Source organism: Leucopleurus acutus (assembly GCF_964270905.1).
Source record: "Leucopleurus acutus genome assembly, chromosome: 14".
NCBI classification, from domain to species: domain Eukaryota; kingdom Metazoa; phylum Chordata; class Mammalia; order Artiodactyla; family Delphinidae; genus Leucopleurus; species Leucopleurus acutus.
Genome location: NC_139156.1, coordinates 62,136,576 through 62,159,319, shown reverse-complemented (window position 1 = coordinate 62,159,319; position 22,744 = coordinate 62,136,576). Strand labels below are relative to the sequence as shown.

General features: G+C 53.4%; 2 protein-coding genes across 3 annotated transcripts in view; one reads left to right on the top strand and one right to left on the bottom strand.

Annotated features, from left to right (window-relative positions):
* The window catches only part of MACROH2A2 (macroH2A.2 histone), a gene marked incomplete at its 5' end in the record, with an annotated part of 34,456 nt that extends 28,934 nt beyond the window's left edge, over nucleotides 1–5,522 (top strand). Inside the window, 2 exons of the mRNA XM_082855047.1 lie at nucleotides 2,217–2,391; nucleotides 4,618–5,522. Coding sequence (XP_082711173.1) covers nucleotides 2,217–2,391; nucleotides 4,618–4,783 — 341 coding nt within the window. The 3' untranslated portion in view covers nucleotides 4,784–5,522. The remainder of the gene's footprint in view (nucleotides 1–2,216; nucleotides 2,392–4,617) is intronic.
* A 19-nt stretch (nucleotides 5,523–5,541) lies between these two features.
* On the bottom strand, nucleotides 5,542–21,647 carry AIFM2 (AIF family member 2). Of its 2 annotated transcripts, none has more exons than XM_082855046.1 (9): nucleotides 21,535–21,647; nucleotides 14,655–14,845; nucleotides 14,182–14,297; nucleotides 12,767–12,886; nucleotides 11,993–12,085; nucleotides 10,346–10,454; nucleotides 9,142–9,294; nucleotides 7,740–7,940; nucleotides 5,542–7,450 (listed from the first exon to the last, which is right to left on the bottom strand). In XM_082855046.1, the coding sequence occupies exons 2-9, from the start codon at nucleotides 14,830–14,832 to the stop codon at nucleotides 7,299–7,301; spliced, it is 1,122 nt and encodes a 373-aa protein (XP_082711172.1). In that variant the 5' UTR covers nucleotides 14,833–14,845; nucleotides 21,535–21,647; the 3' UTR covers nucleotides 5,542–7,298. The 2 variants fall into 2 exon arrangements, with proteins under 2 accessions (XP_082711172.1, XP_082711171.1); XM_082855045.1 differs by having other exon boundaries at nucleotides 14,655–14,848; nucleotides 21,535–21,645.
* Between the last annotated feature and the right edge of the window lie 1,097 nt (nucleotides 21,648–22,744).

The window sequence follows — 22,744 nt, the reverse complement described above, 5'->3', positions numbered from 1 at the left end:
AGCCACTTCAATGAGAAGCCTGCGCACGGCAAGGAAGAGTAGCCCCTGCTCACCGCAACTAGAGAAAGCCCACGCGCAGCAACGAAGACCCAATGCAGCCAAAAATAAAATAAATAAATTTATTAAAAAAAAATAAACTGACTTTAACATTAAAAAGAATACCATTCAAGGGCTTCCCTGGTGGTCCAGTAGGTAGGACTCCACACTCCCAATGCATGGGGTCCGGGTTCGATCCCTGGTCAGGGAACTAGATCCCACGTGCCACAACTAAGACCCGGCACAGCCAAATAAACAAATAAATATTAAAAAAAAAAAAAAAAAGAATACCATTAAGCTGGTAACATGATCATTACCCGGTGTGTAAAGAGCTGGAATCTCTCCAGCACATGAGAGCAGTAAGGGCCTCAGGGAATTTGCCCCAAGCAGGAAGGGCCCATCCCCAGGGTACTGGGTTCCCTTGGACTACAAGGCCGACAGGGACGTTCCGTTTCTGGTGTGCAAATGTACAAGGTCATAGAGTCAACCAGTCATGCCCACTGCCTCCTCAGTATTTATATTGACTGATTCCTTCACTCACTCATTCACTAATCAGATGGTTGGCGCCAGCTGGGCACTGGGAAGGCGAGGCGTTCACAGCCGTAGCTGACAGGCGGGGGACGCCCCTTGCATCTGTCTCCACCAGCCCTGGCATGTGCAGTCACAGCTTCTCCAGCACTGTGGGCGTCACTAGGAAACACGGCTCACATGCTGGGCGGGCATCATATATTTCAAATAAGTCTTTCAAACCAACCCCACACACTGCCCTAAAACAGACACACATACATTTGTTACAAACACAGCCCGTAGCGGCCACAGCCTGCCTGAACTCCCCCAGGCTCCCAGAGCCTGGCCACTGCGGGAGGGTTGGGGACCTTTGCTACACCCGGCTCCTTGAGTGGCACAGAGCCCCAGCTCCACAAGGTGGGCAGCTTAGGGGCAAGCAGCATGTGGGGTCAGAGTGGCCAGTGGATCAGGCCCAGCCCCTTCTCCAGGGATCAACGGCCACAGGGACTTCCCGGGTGTTCCTCGTTATCAGCTCTGTCACTGATGGGAAACAGGTTTGGGGGTGGGGTGAAAAATAAAAGTAGGGAGTATGAACTGAAATTATGAGACAAGGCAGGCATAATCCAATTTCACAACCCGCTGTGAACACTTGCTCCCTGTAGGCTCCTCAGGTATGTAGAGATGATCGAAAGGGCAGTCCCTGTCTGAGGATGCGTACAACCCAGTAGATCGGTTCTAAATTTATGGAGGGTCCTCAAATCACCAAGCGCAAGGCCTGCATCAGACCTACCAAGTCAGGATCTCAGGCGGGGCAAGAAGGGAGGGCTTGTCCATTTTTAAAAAGCCGTTGCATTGGTTTCCAATCGCTGCTCTAACAAATTAGCACAAACTTGGTAGCAACAAACAACACAAGTGTACTGTGTTAGCGTTCTGGAGTCAGAAGTCCACAATGAGTCTTTTTTTTTTTATAACCTTTATTTTTTGAGGCAGTTTTCTTGTCTGTTTGTTTTGGCCATGCTGCGCAGCTTGCAGGACCTTAGTTCCCCAACCAGGGATTGAACCCACGCCCTCGGCACAGTCCTAACCACTGGACCGCTAGGGAATTCCCCACAATGAGTCTTAAGAAGCCAAAATCGAGGTGCTGGCAGGGCTGGTTCCTTCTTAGAGCAGCCGTCCCTTGCCTGTTCCGGCTTCTAGGCTCCTGCATTCCTTGGCTCCTGGATGCATCACTCCAACTCCTGTTCCTTCATCACAGCGCCTTCTCCTACCTTTGACTTCCCTGCCTCCCTCTTATTAGAACCTGTGTGATTACACTTAGGGCTCAACTGGAGAGTCCAGGGTAAACTTCTCATCTCACAATCCTTCACTTAATCACACCAGCAAAGACCCTTTTGCCATGTAAGGAAACATTCACAATTTCCAGGGATCAGAGACGATTCCACTGTGTACCTTTGATTAGGAGTCACCTAACCAGGAGGCAGACCATGTGAGAGTGTGTGACATGCTGTCACATCAGCTTTCAGTGTGTTTACCCAAAGCTTGTGCCAACTGTCAAAAGCAATTCTGATACGGCTCCTACTCTCCTAAGAGGGACACAGGCGATTGAGCCTAACCCCCTGGCTTAAGGTGAAGACGTAGAAAATAACCTGCGGCATTTCTCTGTCGTGTCCCAGCCGCCGTCAGCCAGTCCAGCGGACTTGCAGCCAAATTCGTCATCCACTGTCACATCCCTCAGTGGGGCTCCGACAAGTGTGAAGAACAGCTCGAAGAGACCATCAAAAACTGCCTGTCGGCAGCAGAGGACAAGAAGCTGAAGTCGGTGGCGTTCCCGCCCTTCCCCAGCGGCAGGTAAGATGTTCTCCTCCAGGGGGGTGGCAAGGGTGCTGGGTCCACTTGTCCAGCCTTCTCGCTGGGGACCAGCTGCTCCCCGACTTGGTCACATCCAGTCTGGCCATCCCAGAGGACGTGACCAAGGGCTGCCAGCACAGCCAAGCACGTTGACCAGGCGATAGAGCAAGAGACGCAGTTTCCATCCTTCAAAATGCAGAGAGAGGGCTTCCCTGGTGGCGCAGTGGTTGAGAGTCCGCCTGCCGATGCAGGAGACACGGGTTCGTGCCCCGGTCCGGGAAGATCCCACATGCCGCGGAGCGGCTGGGCCCGTGAGCCACGGCCGCTGAGCCTGCGCGTCCGGAGCCTGTGCTCCGCAACAGGAGAGGCCACAACAGTGAGGGGCCCGCGTACTGCCAAAAAAAAAAAAAAAAAAAATGCAGGGAGAAAGCCCATTCTGGGAGGAGCAGGAGGCAGAGTTCTCTTCTGAGAGCCACGTTCCTGCCAGCTATCCCAGTCTAGAGCACTGGATCCGAAACACCAGGCTCAAAGGCACTTGCTCCTCCAAGTGTGGTCCACAGACCAGCAGCGGAGAGCCCACGGGGTTAGGATGCCAATCGCAGAATCTCCAGGGGATTCCGGTGCTGCTCTGGGGCTGGGAGAGCCTCGAGGCTGAGGCTGGAGAAGTGAAAGGCTCTCTGCAAGGGCTTGCTTTTAGGGGTTGGAGAAATGATTGCTCTAATTGCCACAGACCCCGACTGGGCATGGGAGCAGTATTTCAGGTAAATAATGAGGCTGTCTGCCCTCATGTGTAGCAGGGCCTCGCCCCTCACGCTCACAGCCAGTGTGAGTTATTGCTTTAATTTTGAACACCCTTTCTCCTGAGAAGCCCCTCTGTAGCGCAGATATGATTTACACTCTGAAGACATTCTGTTACAGCCGAGTCACAGGAAGGCGAAGAAGGAAGGAATGAGGCCTAGCTTCCTGCCGTAATCCTATCTCAACCTGAGCAGGCAGCGCTGGGTCTCCACAGCCTGGCCTGGAGGCACTGCGGGTTGAATTCTTTGCATAGCTGGGCCCACGTGCCGAGATGTTCTGGGCTTGGGACGGGGCAGCCGAGTGAGAAGAATTCTTTTTAGGCGGGCCAATCCCGGACCCGCCCAAGGGTCTTGGTGGCTGACCCCAAATGACCAGGGGTGTCACAATGGCTGTGTCCCTGGCGCACAGCTCCACCATGGCATCCTGGGGCTTTGGGGGCCCTGCCCAGAATTGTCACTGCTCAAATTACATTGGCACGTCCACACAGGTTAGCGAGAGGAACACGAAATGCATGAAACAGGAATTAATGAAGATGTACTTTTGAGCATACATTATTGCCCTTTAATAAACAATCTGTTCAGCATGTAAACCAGTTTTGAGGGAACTAATAAAGCCTATATTGCCTTTTTTTTTTTTGCCGTGCTGCGAGGCTTATGGGATCTTAGTTCCCTGACCAGGGATTGAACCCACGCCCTCGGCAGTGAAAGTATGCAGTCCTAACCACTGGAACGCCAGCGAATTCCCTATATTGGCTTCTTTTTCTTTTTCCTTCCCTTTTGCGGTACGCGGGCCTCTCACTGCTGTGGCCTCTCCCATTGCGGAGCACAGGCTCCGGACGCGCAGGCTCAGCGGCCATGGCTCACGGGCCCAGCCGCTCCGCGGCATGTGGGATCTTCCCAGACCGGGGCACAAACCCGTGTCCCCTGCATAGGCAGGTGGACTCTCAACCACTGCGCAACCAGGGAAGCCCTATATTGGCTTTTTAAAATGCTGAGTTGGTAGGGGTTTTTTGTTTGTTTGTTTTTAACTTTTATTTTATATTGGAGTATAGTTGATTAACAATGTTGTGTTAGCTGAGTTGGTAGTTTTTAAAGCTCAGCTGGACTTGAGTCAGGCCACATAGATTCAAACACAGGCCACCGCTCACCAGCCAGCCCTAAAACCATTGTGCCACTCTGAGCCAGTGTGGCATATGTGAAGTGGGGACAGTGTGCCCTGTCTGTCCCCCTTCTGGGCTGTCCCTCTTCTGAGGTGAAAGGGGATCACGCGTGGACCAGCCTGCACACGGTGAGACCCCGAGTGATAGGAACAAGGACCTGGTGCCAAGATGAGAAGGAACCACATTGCCCCTACCCCGGGCTGAGGGCAGAGTTACTCCATGGGTCCCAGGACCAAAGTGACGTCAGCTCTTCTCTTCCTTTGGCACAGAAACTGCTTCCCCAAACAGACGGCAGCCCAGGTGACCCTCAAAGCCATCTCGGCCCACTTCGACGACTCGAGCGCATCCTCACTGAAGAACGTCTACTTCCTGCTCTTCGACAGCGAGAGCATCGGCATCTATGTGCAGGAGATGGCCAAGCTTGATGCGAAGTAGCCGCCCCGTGCCCACTGGTGGCCACCACGCTCACCATCCGGAATCAGGAGGATCAAAGTCACAGGAGCTGGGTTTTATCTTTTAAAAGGAGAGAGGAAGGGTGACGGCAGGGGAGCGGAGGGCAGCTGAAAGGGAAGTGGGTGGCAGAGGCTGCAGGAGCAGGTCCTGCCCACCGGAAGAGCCCTCTGCATTTTATATTCTCGTTAAAAAGAGCCTCAGTCTGTAATTAACCAGGTCTCCACCAGGGGTTTCTTTCCATGTGTTTTCTTCCTGTTGTTTTAGAACTTTTTTAAAAAAACAGACTTCGTTTTAGATTTATAGCATTGACTTTTACACACTCACATACACAAAATCCTTTCAAAATTCTTAAAATCTTCTGTTTCTCCTTTTTTGCAAGGGAAGAGGGCAAAGAAGTGACTTGGGCTTTGTTGGCTGTCTGTATTCAGTGATGGAGAGAAGAAAATTAGAAAGGCATCTTACTGGTGCTTTTCTTTCTGTTTTAGTGCCCCTACCCTTACCCCTATAATATCTGTAACTACTCCTAGAAAGATTTTGCTTCAGGCTTTTGTTTTGTTTTGTTTTTTTTAAAGAAAAAGAAAATGAAAGGAAAAAAAATAAAAGATCCAGTGTCTTTCTTACAACATACTCTTTTATTGTAACATCTTGCTCAGTCTGGAGAACTGTGTCCCTATGGGTGGAAACTTAAGAATGTTATAAATAGAACCAGGCCTATCACTATGGAGCTGAGACTCCCACCATGCTAGGCCCCAGGTCAGACGGCACGGAATGGCTTGTGTTTCTCAGGCAACAGGTCCCACTTCCAGAAGGGGAGCCTGGTTGGCTGTGGTCCACGGGAATGGAGGACTGGGTGAAGCCTCCCTGGGGTGGCCATCCTTTGGGACAAAGGCACAGTCTCACTTAGGCCTGGGCAACAAAATGGAACAGACCTGGGCCACAGCCCAGACAGGACAGACCAAGAACCCTCGTGAGGGTGGTATCCTAAGAATTCTGGCCAAGTACCCAGAGGTTACCATTAAAAGTGGGCAGGGGGCTTCCCTGGTGGCGCAGTGGTTGAGAGTCTGCCTGCTGATGCAGGGGACATGGGTTCGTGCCCCGGTCTGGGAAGATCCCACATGCCGCGGAGCGGCTGGGCCCGTGAGCCATGGCCGCTGAGCCTGCGCATCCGGAGCCTGTGCTCCGCAACGAGAGAGGCCACAACAGTGAGAGGCCCGCATACAGCAAAAAAAAAAAAAAAAGTGGGCAGGGAGGGGTAGGGTGGGCTGGGTCAGGGCCTGAATTTATTCAGATGAACTCATCAACAACTTCTGCCTTAGAGATCTTGCCCATGTGGTCCAAAATAGGTTTATCCTGATTAGAAGTCCTCTCCCAAACAGAGGAGTCATTTTTATACCTTAACATAATTGGTGGCAGGCATTATTGCCACATGGCTACAGCTCCAGATAAGTGACATTGGGGCTGACCAAGAAACAAGAAGCACAGAACTACAAAGGTTCCCACAGGGTACCCCTGCCCCAGCATTGGCTGGAGTTTTGTCACTTACAAATTTGCCTAAGACAGTAGCCTGGAAGCATGCAGGGGTTCACCTACTGAAACCTCCTCTGCTCCCTGAATGTTAGCAGGATGGCGACCCACCTGACGGTCACGCTAGCTTGGCTGTCTTTCTTTAAACACCCCCAGCAGCTGGCAGGCCAGGTTTCTGTCTTAACCCGTTAGCTTTGTAAAAAAACTCACTCTCCATTAGGATGGACTCACCAGGAGGGAAATTTTATCTAACGCTTCTTAAATACAACCTATGGTATATAATCAGGATCTAAAAATAGAAATATAGAAAGATTCATGAAGATTAAAGACGGTAGGGACTAACAGTTTAAAATTAAGCTCCTATTAACAACCTGAGTGTTGCAGGATGTTATAGGCTTCCCCACCTCCTAATGTGATGGGAGAGGTTGGGATGTAGGCCATCTCTCCACCCCAGTCCCCCTTCCTTAGCTGGTCTCCTTGTGCAGGCCCTCCTTCCTGCCCTTACAGACAGGGAGACTCTTCCTGCCACCAGGATACTGAGCTCTCACCCATACTCTGAGAGCTCTGAATGCCACACACCATGTGCACACGCGCACGCGCACGCGCGCACACACACACGCACACACACGCACACACACGCACACACACACACACACACACACACACACCCAAGAGGAGGCTGGGGTAGAGAAGGTGGGCTGTGCCCTCCCCAGGACCAAGTGAACCATTCAGCCAGCAGACCTTTGAAACAGAAAGACTCCTTTAAGGGTGTCTTTTTCTTTTAACACCAATATCCCTCTCTCTCTCTCCCAGTTTTTGGTTTTGTCTAAGTTGTGTTTCTGGTCAGTACATCACTGACATCTTACTCCAGGAAAAGAGCTTTTGCCCTTTGGCATTTGTCAAGCGGGTACCATTTGTCAAGAAATCTGATTGCCGGGCGGTGACAGTACCTATCTCCCGCCCAGCCTCCCCATCAGGGTGGAGACTGCCGCATGGTTTTCCAGCTCGTGGAGACCAACAGGTCCCGGCTCTTGGCCAGCCGAACCATGAGCCGCCCCACGTAGAAGCCACTGATCTGGCCCACGCCGTCATTTCTCCCCATGGCCAGGAGGAACGTCAGCGAACCTGTGAAGCAGAGTCGTGCGCCAATCTAGAATCCTGCTCACCATCCATGGGCCTGCAACTCCCAGGGCACAGACCCTTCCCGGGGCCTTCAGTGTCAGGGCAGGGAAATGCGTAAGGCCTTCAGGAACGTGCGCAAGTCCCTGACATACTTTCCTAGAGCTCTGGGCGAGGTTTCTGTCCCCAGCTTTGAGAGTGTGTTCTAGCGGTCAGGCATCGTAAAGCCCACAAAGGCTTCACCGTTTCTAACCCCGACTCTCTTAAAACTGTGCCGCATGGGGAGCTTCCTGACCTGGCTTGTAGGCTTTGAGGGGCCTCTGTTTCATGGAGTTGACGATGTTGGCCACGGCGACACTGGCGTGGAGGCTGGCGTGATAGGCCATCTTGGGCTCCCTCACATCGGCGCAGTCACCGATGGCGTAGATGTGGCTGTAGCCCTCCACCTGGAGGTACTCGTTCACTCTCAGAGCGCCGTCGCTGGCCAGCTGATCGCCTGCGAGAAAACCAGCCCGAAACCAAGATCCTGAGCTGCCTCAAGAAGTGGCCACCGGAACACAGTGAGGATGGGCTGTGGTGCCGGTCCAGCTACCCTCCAAAGGCACATCCTCAAGAGGCAAACCTCCTGTCTGGTTTACTTCTGCCTGAAGTCCCCCCCTCAGAACTCTTCCTGCAAAGGCGAGGTTACTATTTTGGGGTGGAAACTGGTCAGAAAGACCAGCAAGTGTCATTTCATATAACGCACGTGACTCTTTGTAAGTTACCACGATTGACAGTGACTCACTTACGATGATTAAGTTACACCCTAGCCCAGTCTTGGATTTCCTTCTGAATGTGGATCAGATTTTTTTAAATAAATGCAGGGCTTTAATAGATGATAAACTTTTCTTTTTAAGGGACTTAAAAGAATTTACCTTTGAAAACATACCATTAGGACCATTAGGTGTTAAGTCCTGGGATCTCTGTATATTATAAGTCCTCGATCCCAGCCCCACACATGGCCTGGACTAGCTTCCTTCTGGGATTGGATAATTCTTTCCTGCCAGACACACAGCAGGAGCTTCTTGTCCAGGAAAGGTATCTGGGAGTAAATGATGGGGACCTGGGGACATGGCCACCTCGGGGCCTGAGAAGGAGCCACTGAGCCTCCAGCTCACAGATGGAGCCATGGGTCCAGCTCCCCCAACCTCCAGTTAGCGCAATAGGTTAATATTCAGCTTTACGCACGGAGGCCTCATTACCGCCCTCTCCCCATGATTGTTTCCAAGCTCAAGTGGCAAACGTCTGGGTCAGGGTTTGGGGAGAGCAGCACACCTGTGAACAGAGAAAGGCCTGACCCTGGAATTTCCTCTGCACTGGTGTTCCAAGGAAAGTAACAGAAAAATAGATCTTTTTCTTCCTTCTGAAACCTGTTCCCATCTCTCACCACTAGGGGGTGGGCTCCGATTTTGGAAGATTCTGGTCACTTTGGCCACCCTGGCCTCAATCACCATCAACACAGCTGAGGAAAGCCCAGCAAGAGTGGCCCTGAACCTAAATTTAAAGTCTGAAGAGACCAAATGAGCTGTTGAGACTGGGGCTGGGGGTGGGAGGGTGGAGTGCCAGTTCCTCGGGGGAGAGGCCTGCAGGGCCTTCTCGGGGGCTGGAGGGGGAGGAGGCAGCCTGGGGAGGGGGTCACGGCCCGGCCTCCCACTTACCAAACGCGCTGCGGTAGGCCGAACTGTTGACCTTGATACCGCTGCAGGCGATCACCAGGTTGGCGGCCACCTCCGTGCCTTTGTCCGTCTGCACCGTGATGTGCTCGCGATGCTTGTTGAGAGGCAGCGCCTCCAGGTTGCTCACCCGCTCACCTGTCAGGGGAGGCCCGTGACCAGGAGGCTGGCAGAGGGCAGGCACGCCACCGAGGCGGGGGCCCAAGCCAGGGCTGGCCTGGGGGCTGGAGACCGGTCTGCTCTGCCACCCCAAGAAGCACAATCTGGACATTTGGCCCCAAGGGATCCAATGGAAAGCAAGTTCCAAGAAGCAATTTGGGGAAGTGAGGCTGAGTTTCCCAAGAGGTTCTGGGAAAAGCTATTTGAGGAAGACCTCAACCACGCCTCCCTGAATGTCCACTCCTAACCAGGAAAGATGAGCCCTCTGGGCTCACCACTGACAGGGGTAAGCAAGGGAAGTCCAGGGCCGGCCCGCTCTCCTCACTGCCTGGAAGCAGGCGGGCAGAGGGCTGCACAGCCACTTCTGCAGAGCCCAGGAGCCAGGAGGGCTCTCAGAGAGCAGATACTTCGCCCGCCCTGCAAAAGGTGAGAGTGTCGGGCCCATGAACTGGGGGGCGGGGGTCACACCCCCGGGAGAGAGCCCCACTCTAACATGCTGGGTAGGTCTCTTCCCTTCTGCTCTGGACAGAAGCCACGCTCTCCACCAGCCTCAAAATACAAACCCAAAACACCTATTCTCTCCACTAAAGAGATATCATAATTCAGGTCAAATCTTTTATATGATTCTACAGCATGTAGAATCTCAGTTCCCTGATCAGGAATCGAACTCGCGCCCCCTGCGTTGGAAGCACAGAGTCTTAAGCACTGGACCGCCAGGGAAGTCCCTTTTATATGACTTTTTAAACCATTCAACAAATGGATACCACCTGTACTGTATCCAAAGCAACAGCCAGGACAGTGCTGCCTTCATGACAGAAAAATCCCATAAGTACCGGGGCCTCTGCCCTGCCTGGGGACGGACACACCTCCAGCCGGACGACAAGGCTAAACAGGCTCTGCAGCCCCACCTCAGGACACAGAGAGCCTGGGGTTGAGCGTGGCCACGCTCAGGCTGTGAGCAGGGACCAAGCCGCAGCCAAGTCTCACCAGGCCAGGGAGAGGGGCAGGGCAGGAGGGGCCTGACACATACTCAGCAGCAGCTGCACGCCTTGCCGGAGCAGGATCTCCTTCACTTCCTGCCGGACACAGGGCAGGAGCTCCTTGTCTGCGAGGGCCATTCGGGAGTGAATGAGAGTGACCTGGGGACAAACAACCACAGGGCAGAGAGGGAGCCACTGAGTCTCCTGCTCACACAAAGAGGCTTGAAAACACATCAGCCTGTCTCTCCCACCTCCTCCCCGACTTCCAGTTTACAGGTGAGGAAACGGAGGGCCCAGAGAAGTACTCTGCCCAATGCTAGAACCAGTTAATGGTGAGCTGGGCTGGAGCCCACATCTCCCAGGGTAGGATTTTTTCCGACGTGCCAATGCTTCACAACACACACCTCACCGAGGACCACGTGGAAAATTATTTTCAAGCATCCTTGGGCACTTATACAGTCTATATATAAGCCATCGACATTCTAACTGTAAATCAGGCTGACATTTACATTAAGGCTGGTTCTAAAACTGGTGCTTCCAGGCACGTCTACTTGCTGTCTGGGTCAGCAGTGAAGTGCGAGGGAGCCCGCAGTGATGTTCCAAGCTTGAGCTGTGAAATCAGACTGCCTGGGTTGAAATCCCATCTCAGATACCCACTCAGTCACCTCCTGAAGACCCAGTAAGATGGATCACAGTCCTACTCAGGAATATTGTAATGATGAAACGAGAAAGTAAGTGTAAAGTACGTAACTCAGCACACAGTGACTCTTTAATAAAGGGTGGCTACTGTTACTCTTATTTGTCTATTAGTTATAAACATTTGGGAATTATACTGAGTTATTTACTACTTCAGACCAGTCCTTACCCCATAAATCAAAATTAATAAACTTCTACATGAACCACCCATAATAATTTCCAATAATTTGTCAGAGAATAGCCATATAATTAAATTAGCCCATATTTATCTTACTTTTCAAAACCAACCTGCCTTTCCCTAGGGAAAAAGAACCAGACACAGGCTCCACGTGGCTCCCAGAAGCTGATCTGGCATCAGCTGCAGGCAAGCCGTTGCCTCACGGACCCATAACTGCCCATCATCACTGAGCCCCAGGCTGAGCCTTCACAGCCTGCTTCCTTCCCCTCCAGGATGCCGGCAGGGTCTCCATCCCTTTATCACTAAAAAGAGGCAGTGCTGGCCAGTCCTTCCCCAGCATGGGCTGTGAGGTGTACACTTCGGGGTCCCCCTACGTGCTGTCTAGGGCAAGGGCTACTGTCCCTTAAAGACCAAAAGGCTGTGCTTGCTCCAGACAAGACACCGATGAGGGTGCCTTTGATCAAGCTGGTTGTTAGCAAAAAGAGGTCATCAAAAGTCTACGTTTCTATTGCAAAGGCCACGTTACTGCAGGGGACGTGGGAGTTAACCTTTCATAATGTATCCCCCCAGGGCATGGTCCTCCGGGTTGGCCCAGAGGGCAGAACCCTTCACTGAACTAGGATGCACCCTGGCTCTCCAGGTAAAATTCCCAGCAGAATGGGAGTTTAGGGGGTCCCCCAGTGCAGAGAGCAGGAGACAGGAAACACACGCTCCCACTTTATGGTAACGGGGCTCCCCTCCCAGGCCCTGAGCAAATTCTGATGTTCGTCAGACAAAAAAGAAGCCCGCCTCCGAGAGTTCAAGGTCAAGGCCACTGGCCCACCTCTTTCTCAGGGTATTCTGTTTTAATCTCTGCTGCCATCTCCACTCCCGCAGAGCCTCCTCCGATCACCACAATGGACTGTGCGCACTGGACCTGGAGGAGGAGGAAATGTTAAGGTGCGCCCTCAAATCTGCCCTGCCTCAGGGTCCGCCTGGGGAGTGGGTTCCTTGGCCAAAGGAGCGTAGAGAACCTTTTCCAAGTTCAGGGTCCAAATGTGCTGCCTCGGGGCCAGCTCTTGCTGGGTGTCTCCCTGCATTTCTCACTCAACTCTCACTACCTGCCCAGCTTGCAGGTGACCCGGATCTGCCTGAGTTCCAGGCCAGGTTCCTAACCTCCACTCTTACGTCTGCTCATGACTGTGCCAGAGGTTCCCCAGGCCTCTCAGCAGCTGTGCAGAGAGGGAAAGACCTGGCCTTGGTCACACAGCTGTAGGACCTTCTCTGGGTCCCCACACCTCATCTGTTCAGTGGAGACAGACCCATTCCACCCACCTCTCCAGATCCCCGTGAGAAGTGACCAACAGCATGGATCCAAGCCCGCTCTATAATATAAACACAAGCCCCGTGCAAACAGGAGCCAATCGCTACATGAGCAGGTCCAAAGGTCTCCTCCCAGGAGCCTCTTCCTGGTAACTCTCCATCTCTACAGCGCCACTGCAGCCCCGGGGGCTCCTTGCTGCAGCCACCAGCATCCCCACAGCTGTCCCACTCTCCCAGGGCCCCCCACCCCCGGCTCTGCCCTCACTGTCCTGCCGCCAGGCAGCAGGCAGCTCACCTGCGTCACCATGTCCTCATAGGCCTGGATGGCCATCTGCTGGCTGGACACCTGGTTAAACTTGCCTGGGAAGAGCCCAGTGCTACCCGTGGCCAGGATGAGATATGTGAAGGACAGGGCCTGAGAGGGGCAAGGGAAAGAATGGTGAGGGCAGACCTGGGCTCCTGCATCCACCCCCAGGCTCCACCAGGCAAGCAGCGCCAAGGGGGAGAGGCCTCCTGCGGGGGAGCAAAACCATCACTGGTTAGACCAAGGGATGGTGCTAGAACCCAGGAAATACCCAAGGAGGCAGAGCTTACCGCCTGCTGGACCGCCCACCATCAAACAGGACGGGAGGGGAGAGCTCCCCACAGCAGCGGGGCAGGTGAGCAGGCAACAGGAAATGGCTCGTGGGGAATAAGCAGGATTCCAGCTTCCAGTGTGGAGTTAGTTTAGAATCTCCCTATTATTACCATTATTTTAGAAAAAATTTCCCCTTATCCTGGCCAACAAAAACAAAGTGGGGGGGGGGGGGAGCGGATATCCTGTTTGGAGCCTAAATATATAAAACTGATAAACCCAGAGCTGCTCTGATGGAAGGGGGACTGGAGGGTCTGTATCCCACTCAGACCCCACTACCCCCGTGGAGGCCTGAGATGCCCGCATGGACCCAAAGCCACAGGATAAGGACGTTCTCAGTAATCTTGCCAACTGGAGATTCTACAGCCTCAAAATTGATTCAAGGAAGATTGATTTATTCACACTAAACCACACTCACTGAGGACAGGAATTGGAGCCCTTTGTACAGTCCCCCCTTAGCTCTGACTAGAGTAGAGGGCCAGGCTGGAGGGTACCCTCAGCATGGCGGGTGGGCTGCTGGCAGCTTGCTGGCGGAGCTCTGGTCCCACAAGGATACAACAGGCACCGTGCTTACTCCAGGGCTGAGGGACACAAACTTCGGGAAGAAAACCTCTGCCCCCCCGGGCGATGTGGGATTGTGGTGCCTACCCTTGGATTCCAGACAGTGAGGGGGCCCCTGGGCTGGGACCCTGGCTTTCAGACTGAGGGCTCTGGGGCAAAGCTGCCTGGGTCCAAATCCTGGCTGAGTCTCTCCAGCTGTGGGGTCTTGGGCAAGCCTCTTAACCTCTGGGTGCACCGAGGCTACTCCACCTCCCTCACAGGGTCACAGTGGGCGTTAAAGGAGATCACGTGAGGCTGAAAACAGCGCCCGGCATACAGGGAAGGCTCTGCACCGCTCTCCTGTGGCTGCTGGGGCCCAGCCTTTGCTCAGGAGGCATCTGCTATCTGCCAGGCACCAGGAGGGCATGGGGGGCCCTTGCCCCTAAGGAGACGGGCCCAGGTATCCTCCCACCAGCAGCCACATCCCAGGGGCCCCCTGAAGCCAGCTGAGGATGGCCAGCCCCCGCTGGGTTCACCTCGCCGTCCTCCAGCAGCACCGTCTGATTCTTCAGGTCTATCTCAACCACCAGGCCCTGCCGGAAGTTTTCCTTGAAGGTCACCGAGTAGGAAATGAATGTCTTTTTGGCAAACCCTGGGGAACGGACAGAGAGGCGGTCACGGTGTAAAACTGGGCTGCCCACAGGAGGCCAGAATAACTCAGAACATTTCCAGAGCTGCATGCCAACAGGGGCCCCTTGGTTAAACAGCCCCTGGGTACCCACTACCCCCTAAAGCGCCAGTCTGGGCCCCAGGTCCTCAGAGAAGCTCTCGCTCTGACTTCTGGGGCCTTGGTATGGTAGCTGCTTAAGGCCAGGGACCTTAAGATTCCCCGGAATTTGTCTAATGGTGGAATTTAGGCACCTTGCCCTAAAGGGAGAAAACCACCCTGTGATCCACAGTGGTGACAAGACCACGGTCACAAAGAAAGCCCCAGAGAAGAGACCATTACCACTCTCCACGGAGGCCCGGAGGGCTGCCACATTGTGGTGGAAGGAGTCCTTCATGTCCACCAGCACGAAGGGGATGTTCAGCACCTGCAGTTGGCTGGCGGCCGCGATGCCGCCAAAGCCCCCGCCCACGATCACCACATGCACGGCTCCCACGTCCATCGAGACCTGGGACCCCATCTCGGACCAGGTGCTGCTGGGGTAGGAGGAGAGACCACATCAGATTCAGGGGGCTCGAGGGCTGGGTGGGCAGAGGTGGGTCCATATCAAGAAAGGCCTCAAATGCCAAGACTTGATCTTTTAAAAGTATGTAATCATCTTTTATGAAATTCCATTTTTTGTAAAATTTGAATTAAATTCCAAAGGAATAAGGAGTATCCTAATTCCATCTCATCCGCTCAACCACCCAGTTCCCTTCTCCAAGGCATCTACTGTTACCAAGTTTACATGAATCCTTCCAGAGATATTCTGTGCACCTACAATCATGATTATTGTTTTTGCATACGTTAAACAACTGTTTTTGCACTCTTTTTCACTCGTAAATATATTTGTTCACTCAACAGTATAAATTAATGGACCTCCTGCTCTTTGACATGTTCTGTGCTATGGATGCTGTGGTCAGAGAGACAGACAGACAGATATGGTCTCAGCCCTTGTAAAGGCAGGGTTTCAAACTCAAAGGGCCAGATGGATGATGTAGCTGTGGGAAGCTGGGCAGGTGCACAGTAACCAGAAACGGTGGGTACACCTCTGGGGAACTGGTAAGCACAGGCCACATTAAAAGAACTAAACAAAATTATTTAAGCACACCACTAAGCAAACACTGAGACCAGATTCCACCCAGCTCACACGTCACCAGCTTCAGCCCCAGGTCTGAGGAGATCACTTAGCCAGTTATGACAATCAGCCTGCAAAACAGGAGGCAATGGGACTAAGGCCATGACAGTGCAGTGGGGAGGAGGGGCCTGCTGTGGGCAGGTGGTCCCCTGAGCATTCCTGGAACAGAGGACGTACACTGCGACTGGTGGGTGACACCCCCCAGGAGGAAGCGGGCAGGGAGAAATCTCTGCTGGGAGAAGGAACAGTGCTGGTTAAGGACCAAAAGGGAAGTCTGCTGGTGAGAAACAGGATGGAGAAGCGCTCATCACGTGGGCTCCAGTGAGAGGGGCAGGGGGTGCAAGGTCCTGCTTGATGTCGAGGAAAGGGAATCTGCAATCGAAGAGAGTATCTGCAGAGGATGGAGGGCCAAGTGTGCACCAGGCTCACACTCACATGTGAGCACGGCAAGGAGGGAGGAAGTGGACAGACAGCAAGCTGTCAAAAAGCTCAATGGGGAAGAACATTCCAGCCCACCTCTCGGACATCACTGCAGGCAGCTGGAAGGTCACCACTCTGTCCTCCATCAGGTATGTAGTCTGGGGCACAACCCCTCCCCTCTCTGGGCCTCCATTTACCCCCTGTAATGGGAGGAGACAGCCTAAAATGTCCTTGCACAATAGGTTTCCAAGACATGGTGACCCCCAAGATGGTCCCCAGATCTTCCCACACTTATGGGGGCGGCTTACGGTTGGACCTCCAGACACTGTTGTCATTGGTATTCAAATGCACACAGTCTAATTTCTCCTCTGGGGAAGTGAAAACCTGGGCAAGGGAGGGTAGATCTGGCATAGGAGATTGGAGGGGATTTAACTTTGTTTCTCATTGGCTAAATGGTCCCCAGTGCATTGAGGCTTGTGCATCCTAGGGCTGGGACCAAAACCAGTCCCCCAGCAGGCAGTGTCACCTTCACTGTTCCAGGCCCTCAGTAGGTGGTCCAGAGCTGGTCCCGTGAACGTTCATCAGGCTGAATCTGCCACCTAGGCCAGGACCCAAGAGGGGCCCGGGGACCAGCCAGGGACAGGAGCAGACACCAGGAGCTGAGCAGGGCCTGGGAATGTGGCAGGCAGTCAGGCAAGCTATGGAAAGGGGTGCATTTCACCTGCCCCTTCAACACGGCCCCCTCTGTGCCAGCTTGCCCTTGGGGCCAGCAGCCAGAGAAGAGGTCAGAGAAGCACCCAGAGAGCTCTGCTTCCAAGCTGGCGGGGCACAGGCCTGAGAGAGGCTACCCAGCTTGTTGGGGAGAGGGGTCCACCATGGACCACCCAGGGAAGCTCAAGGTGGAGCCCTGAAAAACAGCTGGGGCCAGGGGCCTTCTTCACAGAGGGAATAGCTTAGGCCAAGAAGTCCAGTGGCAGGAAGGGAGGGGGTGGGAGGGGTTCAGGGAACAAGGTGGGGCAGCCAGGAGGGCAGGGGACAGGGGACAGCACACACAGAGGGCCTGTCATGCTAGGGCAGTGTCTGGGCCTACATGCTGCCCTGGGGCCCTCGCAGGGAAGAAAGCCCAGTGAGCCCAGCACAGGCCTGATGGGCAGTGGGTTAGCCAAAGGAGTTGAACCCCTGCTCCCTCAGCCCCCCAGGATCATTAACTGGCTTCCCCAAAGGACAAACCCTGGCCTCACCCAACTAGGCACAGCCCTCAGTAAAGGTGAATTGACTCTTTAGAGTTCCGGTGCAGAGTCTGGGGCCTGAGGGCACACCCAGGCCCAGGAGGGGCTGCCATAGCTGGGCCAGGGAGGGGAGGCGCTTTTATACCACAAGCCAACTGAGGCCTCTTCTGAAATCTGTTCTCTCTCCTCCACTAACCTCTGACACACCCACTTGGGGAACGGGGGGCCTGGTGACGCTCCAGCCCATTCCACCGTTTCTTCCCGGCAGCCTCCCTTGCCCAACACTCTTGGACACCCGCCTCTCCCTTGGCTCTTCCAATGCCAATTCTCACCTGGACCCGAGGACAGCTAGACTCCCCTCTGCTCAGCCATGACCTACTTCACCAGACACCTAAATCATCGGCTTAAGCCATGGACCAGCACTCCTAGCCACACACCCTGCAGGTGCTCAAAAAGCAAGCGTGCAACTGATGATGCTGAATTATATGTTCTAATGTAGCAGCAGTGCTGGGCAAACAGCCTCAATCAGTGGGCGACTCCATCAATCAATGGAAACCTCCACCAACGGGAGATTAGAGGATACACTATTACACACCCGTACAATGGAATATTCTGGAGACATTCAATTTTACAGTGGAAGATTTTCTACATGAAAAGTTTGTCCACAATTCATCCGCACCCACAGACTGTACAAGACCAAGAGGGAAACATAATGTAAGCTACGGTCTGTGGGGGATTATGTCATTGTAGGTTCAGTAACAAACACACCACTCTGGTGAGTGATGTCGATAATGGAAGAGGCTATGCACGTGTCAGGGCAGGAGGCATATGGGAAATTTCTGTGCCTTCCACTCAATTTTGCTGTGAACCTAAGACTACTCTAAAAACATAAAGTCTTAGGGAAAAAAAAAAAACCTTGTCCATCAAAAAGTCAGATAATAGAAAGTCACGTAGAGCCTAATCTCCATTGAGGGCCATCAGACCCAGGCACCCAGCTACATATACACACATACAAGTGATGATGACAACAGCGAGCACCCACTGCGCTTTTATCAATGTCTTTGCGTTGAACAGGTGGGGTTTCCTCCTCATTTTGGAAAGAATTTCAGTAACTTGCCCCAGTTCAATCCTCAACGGTCTGGCCAGATCTGCACTCTAAACCAAAATGCTAATAGTGGTTGCCAGATGATGTTTTTACTTTCTTCTTTGAGCTTTTCTCCCCCTTTTTTGTACTGTTTGAATGTTTTTAAATGAAATAATAAAGCTTTAAAGACAGAGCTGGCTTCCTACAATCTAATGTTTTTAATTGAGATATTTTTTCATATATTATAAAATTCACTATCTCAGAGTGTACAACTCAGTGGTTTCTAGTACACTCATAAAGTTGTGCAATCATCACCACAATCTAATACCAGAACATTTTCATCACCCCTTCCCCCAAAAGACCCCACATCCATTAGCATTCACTCCTCATTCCCTCCTCCCTCCAGGCCCTGACAACCACTAATCTTTCTGTCGCTATAGATTTGCCTATTCCATAACTTTTGTGTCTGGCTTCTTTCACTTAGTGCAATATTTTCAAGATGCATTCAAGCTGTAACTTATAACAGTATTTCATTCCTTTTTATGGCTGAGTAATATTCCATTGTATGGAGATACCACATTTTGTTTATCCATTTGTCAGTTGATGGACATTTGGGTTGTTTCCACCTTTTGGCTGATATGAATAAGGCTGCTATGAATATCTGTGTACAACTTCTTGTGTGAACAAAAAATTCTCTTAAGTTTATACCTGGGAGTGAAATTGCTGGGTCCTATGGTAACTCTAGATTTTACTTTTTGAGGAACTGCAAACCTACCATCTGATTTTACTGACCATCAAGGCAAGAGAATGAGCACAGAGAATCTTAACTGAATCTTCCCAGATGCAGGAATGTTAGCATAAAAGCAGGTCCAAGGGGACTTTCCTGGTGGTGCAGTGGTTAAGAATCCGCCTGCCAATGCAGGGGACACAGGTTCGAGCCCTGGTCCCGGAAGATCCCACATGCCGTGGATCAACTAAGCCCGTGCACCACAAGTACTGAGCCTGTGCTCTACAGCCCGCGAGCCACAACTACTGAGCCTGCATGCCACAACTACTGAAGCCCGCGCGCCTAGAGCCTGTGCTCCACAACAAGAGAAGCCACCGCAGTGAGAAGCCCACGCACTGCTGCGAAGAGTAGCCCCCACTTGCCACAACTAGAGGAAGCCTGTGCACAGCAACGAAGACACAATGCAGCCAAAAATTAATTAATTAATTAATTAAAAAAAAAAAAAAAAAAGCAGGTCCAAGAAAACAATTCCTAACTGTCCAGCAACTCCTAAGTAATTTTGCCTTTGCCCCTCCCCCAACACACACACAGTATGGTCTACACTCAAATTTTCTCAGTAAATCCTGTTTTCTCTGCCAAGGACACCCAGCCTGATCCCAGGGGGATTCTTCTCTAATAATACAGACAAAGGGCTTTTAGGAATCTACTGAAAAACAAGGAAGTTATATTTAGGCCAAAGCTGTGGGGAGGTTATGCCTCAGAAGACACACAGCAGACCCATGTGGGCTCTGATCAAAGCAAAGATGTCGTCCCAGAATTGTTTCATAGAGATTACAAATAAAACACCCAGCTTTTGAGCGCTCACCAGTTACCCCCAAGGTAGATTTCCACAGCCGTGTCCAGAGTGGCCGTCCTGGATGAGAGGGCCTACAGTGTGACTTGAAGCACCATGAATATATCTCTCCAACCCGGCGAAGGCAGAGGGGTGGGCAGTCTCCCTCACTGGACCCCAGGGACCAGGCTGAGAGTGGGCACTCCATGCCAGTCCTCCAGGGAACACATGGTGAACAAAACCCAAAAAGACCGATTTCTGAAAGAGGCTCAAAGTCTGAAGAGGGCTGTCCTTTCACGCCCTCAGGAGAGGGCACTTCTGGGCAGACGGGCTCATGCGGGTGTCATACAGGCTCCGGTGCTGAAGCCTAGGCCGCACAACTTGTACAGTCTCCTGGGAGCCCGTCACTTTGTGGTTCCCTTAACATCCCCATGATCTGTGCCTGGACCCTGGCTTCCTCTTTTCACCACCAGACACAAAGATCAGGCTGGCCCTGGCGCACACCCCCTCTACCCAGCTCCTCCCTAACTGCTGGGTAGTCCCGAGCAAGGCCCCGCCCAGCTGGGCCTCAGTCTTCTCCTGTGAAATGGACCTTCCAGATGCAGGGTTACACACGGCCTTCCTTGGAGGGCTCTGAAAGCTTGGGGCACATACACACAGCCAAGCAGGCCTCCTTGATAATTTATATATTTTACATGTTGGCCTTTGAACACAAGGTGCAGAGCCGGGACACCTAGAAGCCCCTTCACAAACTTGGAAGCCCCTTCACAAACTATGTCTGACCCTCTGCCCTGTGCCTGTCCTCCGGTGGGACAGTCAGCTCCTAAGCACCTCTCCCCTCCCCACCCTCATGGTACAACCAAGGATCAAAGGGAGTCTAATCAGAGGGGAAAGGCAGGGTGTGTTTAGTGGGTGCTGTTGAAAGAAAAGTGCCCAACATCAGGCACTAAAAGCAGCTCCCGGTGGATCAGGAGTCCTGGGGTTCCCCCCAACCTCCGGCCCCATCAGAGTTAGTTGGGCCACCTCTGGCCTTAGTGCCCCCGCGGAAGCTGGGGCTCCGTGGAGAAGCAGGAGCTCCCAGTACACCCTGGAGCCTATGGGCACTGGGTAACACCGGGCATTTTCCTCCTGGACACTGAGGCTTTCCTCCTGCCTGTGACACGGGCTTCCGTCCGCCCCGCAGCAACTTCCACCGCCCAGCGGCGACCCTCGGAGCCCTCCCGGGATTTGGGGGGGGGGGTGACGGGGGGCTTTGTCTTACTTAGGAAGACTTAGCAGGGATTTGGGGGGCGGGGGGCGGGGAGCGGACGCGGAGGAGGCGAGTTTGCTCCGTCCTCACTGGGAGCAAAGCTCCGCGTTGAGTTTTGAGGGACCTGGGTTGGTGCAGGCCTGAGTCCCTCATCCTAGACCAGGGGTTGGGGGCGCGGACCTATACCAGCCCTCGGCCTGTTAGGAACCGGGCCGCACAGCAGGAGGTGAGCGGCGGGCGACCGAGCTAGCAAAGCTTCATCTGCCGCTCTGCATCCCCCCTATCGCTCGCATTACCGCCTGAACCGTTCCCCTCCCACCCACACCCCGCCCCCGGCGTCCGTGGAAAAGTTTTTTTCCACAAAACCGGTCCCTCGTGCCAAAAAGGTTCGGGACCACTGTCCTAGACGACCGCCCTCTCCTCCCCGGCCCCGGACGCTGTTTCGGCTTCTTGGGGCCCTGCAGGCGCGGGGGTCCCGCAGAGCTCGCCCGACGCGCTCCTCACCTGCCAGCGGCCTCCCGCCGTTCCGGCTCCCGTTCCGGCTCCCGCTCCTGTCAGCAGCTCCCGTGGTCGCCGCCGGGCCCGAGGCCCCTCCCTTGCCGGCGTGACTCGGCGCGTCTGCTCTCCAGCCTCGGCGCGTCTGCCCTCCAGCCTCGGCTATGCCCCCGGCGGCGCCCCGGGGAACTGCAGCCTCCGGCCCGCCCGCGCCGCCGGCCCGGGAAGCCAATCGCCCCAACCGTGAGCACTCGACCGCTACTGTCAAGGACGCCTGCGCTGCCCCGGCCCCTCGGACTCTGCTCAAAGTTCGGTCCGGCTCCCTTGCCGGACGCCTTTCCAGCCTTTAGAGCGCGGGCCCCGGCACTGGCTGTGCGATCTCGGACGGATCACCAGCCTCCTGCCTTCACACATATAAACAAAAATACAAACCCAGTTGAGCACCTACTCCACGCCCGGCATTGTGCTGGGCGTGAGGGGTGGGAGTGAGGGGTTGTAAAATGTAGAACAATGCAGGCATGGTTTCTGCTTTCCTCCAGGTAATAGTCTAGGGAAAAATACTAAACAACAATAAAACATATGTAACACTAATTGCAGTAAGAAAGACCGGGGGCAAAAGAAGTGTGCCAAGGCCTCTCTCCAAGGATGAGAAGTTAGCCCTGGGCAGAGAGAAAGCAAGTATGCTCTGGGTGTGCAAAGACCAAGGCAGGATAAATAGCTGAGAGCAGGGGCATTGCAGAAGTGGTCGGGGACAGAGTGGCCCAACGTGGCAGGGTGGCACAAGCCTCCAGGTCCTGGTAAAGACTGCCCGTGTGATCCCAAGGGCAACGGGATGCCACTGATGGGTTTTAAGCTGAAGAGTGAGGTCTGAGTTATGTTGGATGGTGAAAAGACAGGGCAATGGGAGGGCTGCCTGAAATTGGGTAAACTGGGCAGGAGGGGAGTCCAGGGAGAAGAAGAAAGCACTCGGATCTGTCAAGAAATGTACTGCTGCAAGCTACAAACTGGAGGTAGGACCAAGCCAGTTTGGTGACAGATAATCCATCTTCACCTATTTAATGCAAATATTAGCACCTACCCGAATCACTGTAGAAAAGATTCAACGAGATCTTTTTTTTTTTTTTTTTGCGGTACGCAGGCAGACTCTCACTGTTGTGGCCTCTCCCGTTGCCGAGCACAGGCTCCAGACGTGCAGGCTCAGCGGCCATGGCTCACGGGC

Coding starts and splice junctions, on each gene's coding strand:
- AIFM2 (XM_082855046.1), bottom strand. CDS start 14,832: ATGGGGTCCCAGGTCTCGATGGACGTGGGAGCCGTGCATGTGGTGATC. Junction 12,887..14,181: donor TGCTGCTGGAGGACGGCGAG/GTGAACCCAGCG, acceptor TGCCCCTCTCAG/GCCCTGTCCTTCACATATCT. Junction 10,455..11,992: donor CAGAATACCCTGAGAAAGAG/GTGGGCCAGTGG, acceptor GTTTGTCCCCAG/GTCACTCTCATTCACTCCCG.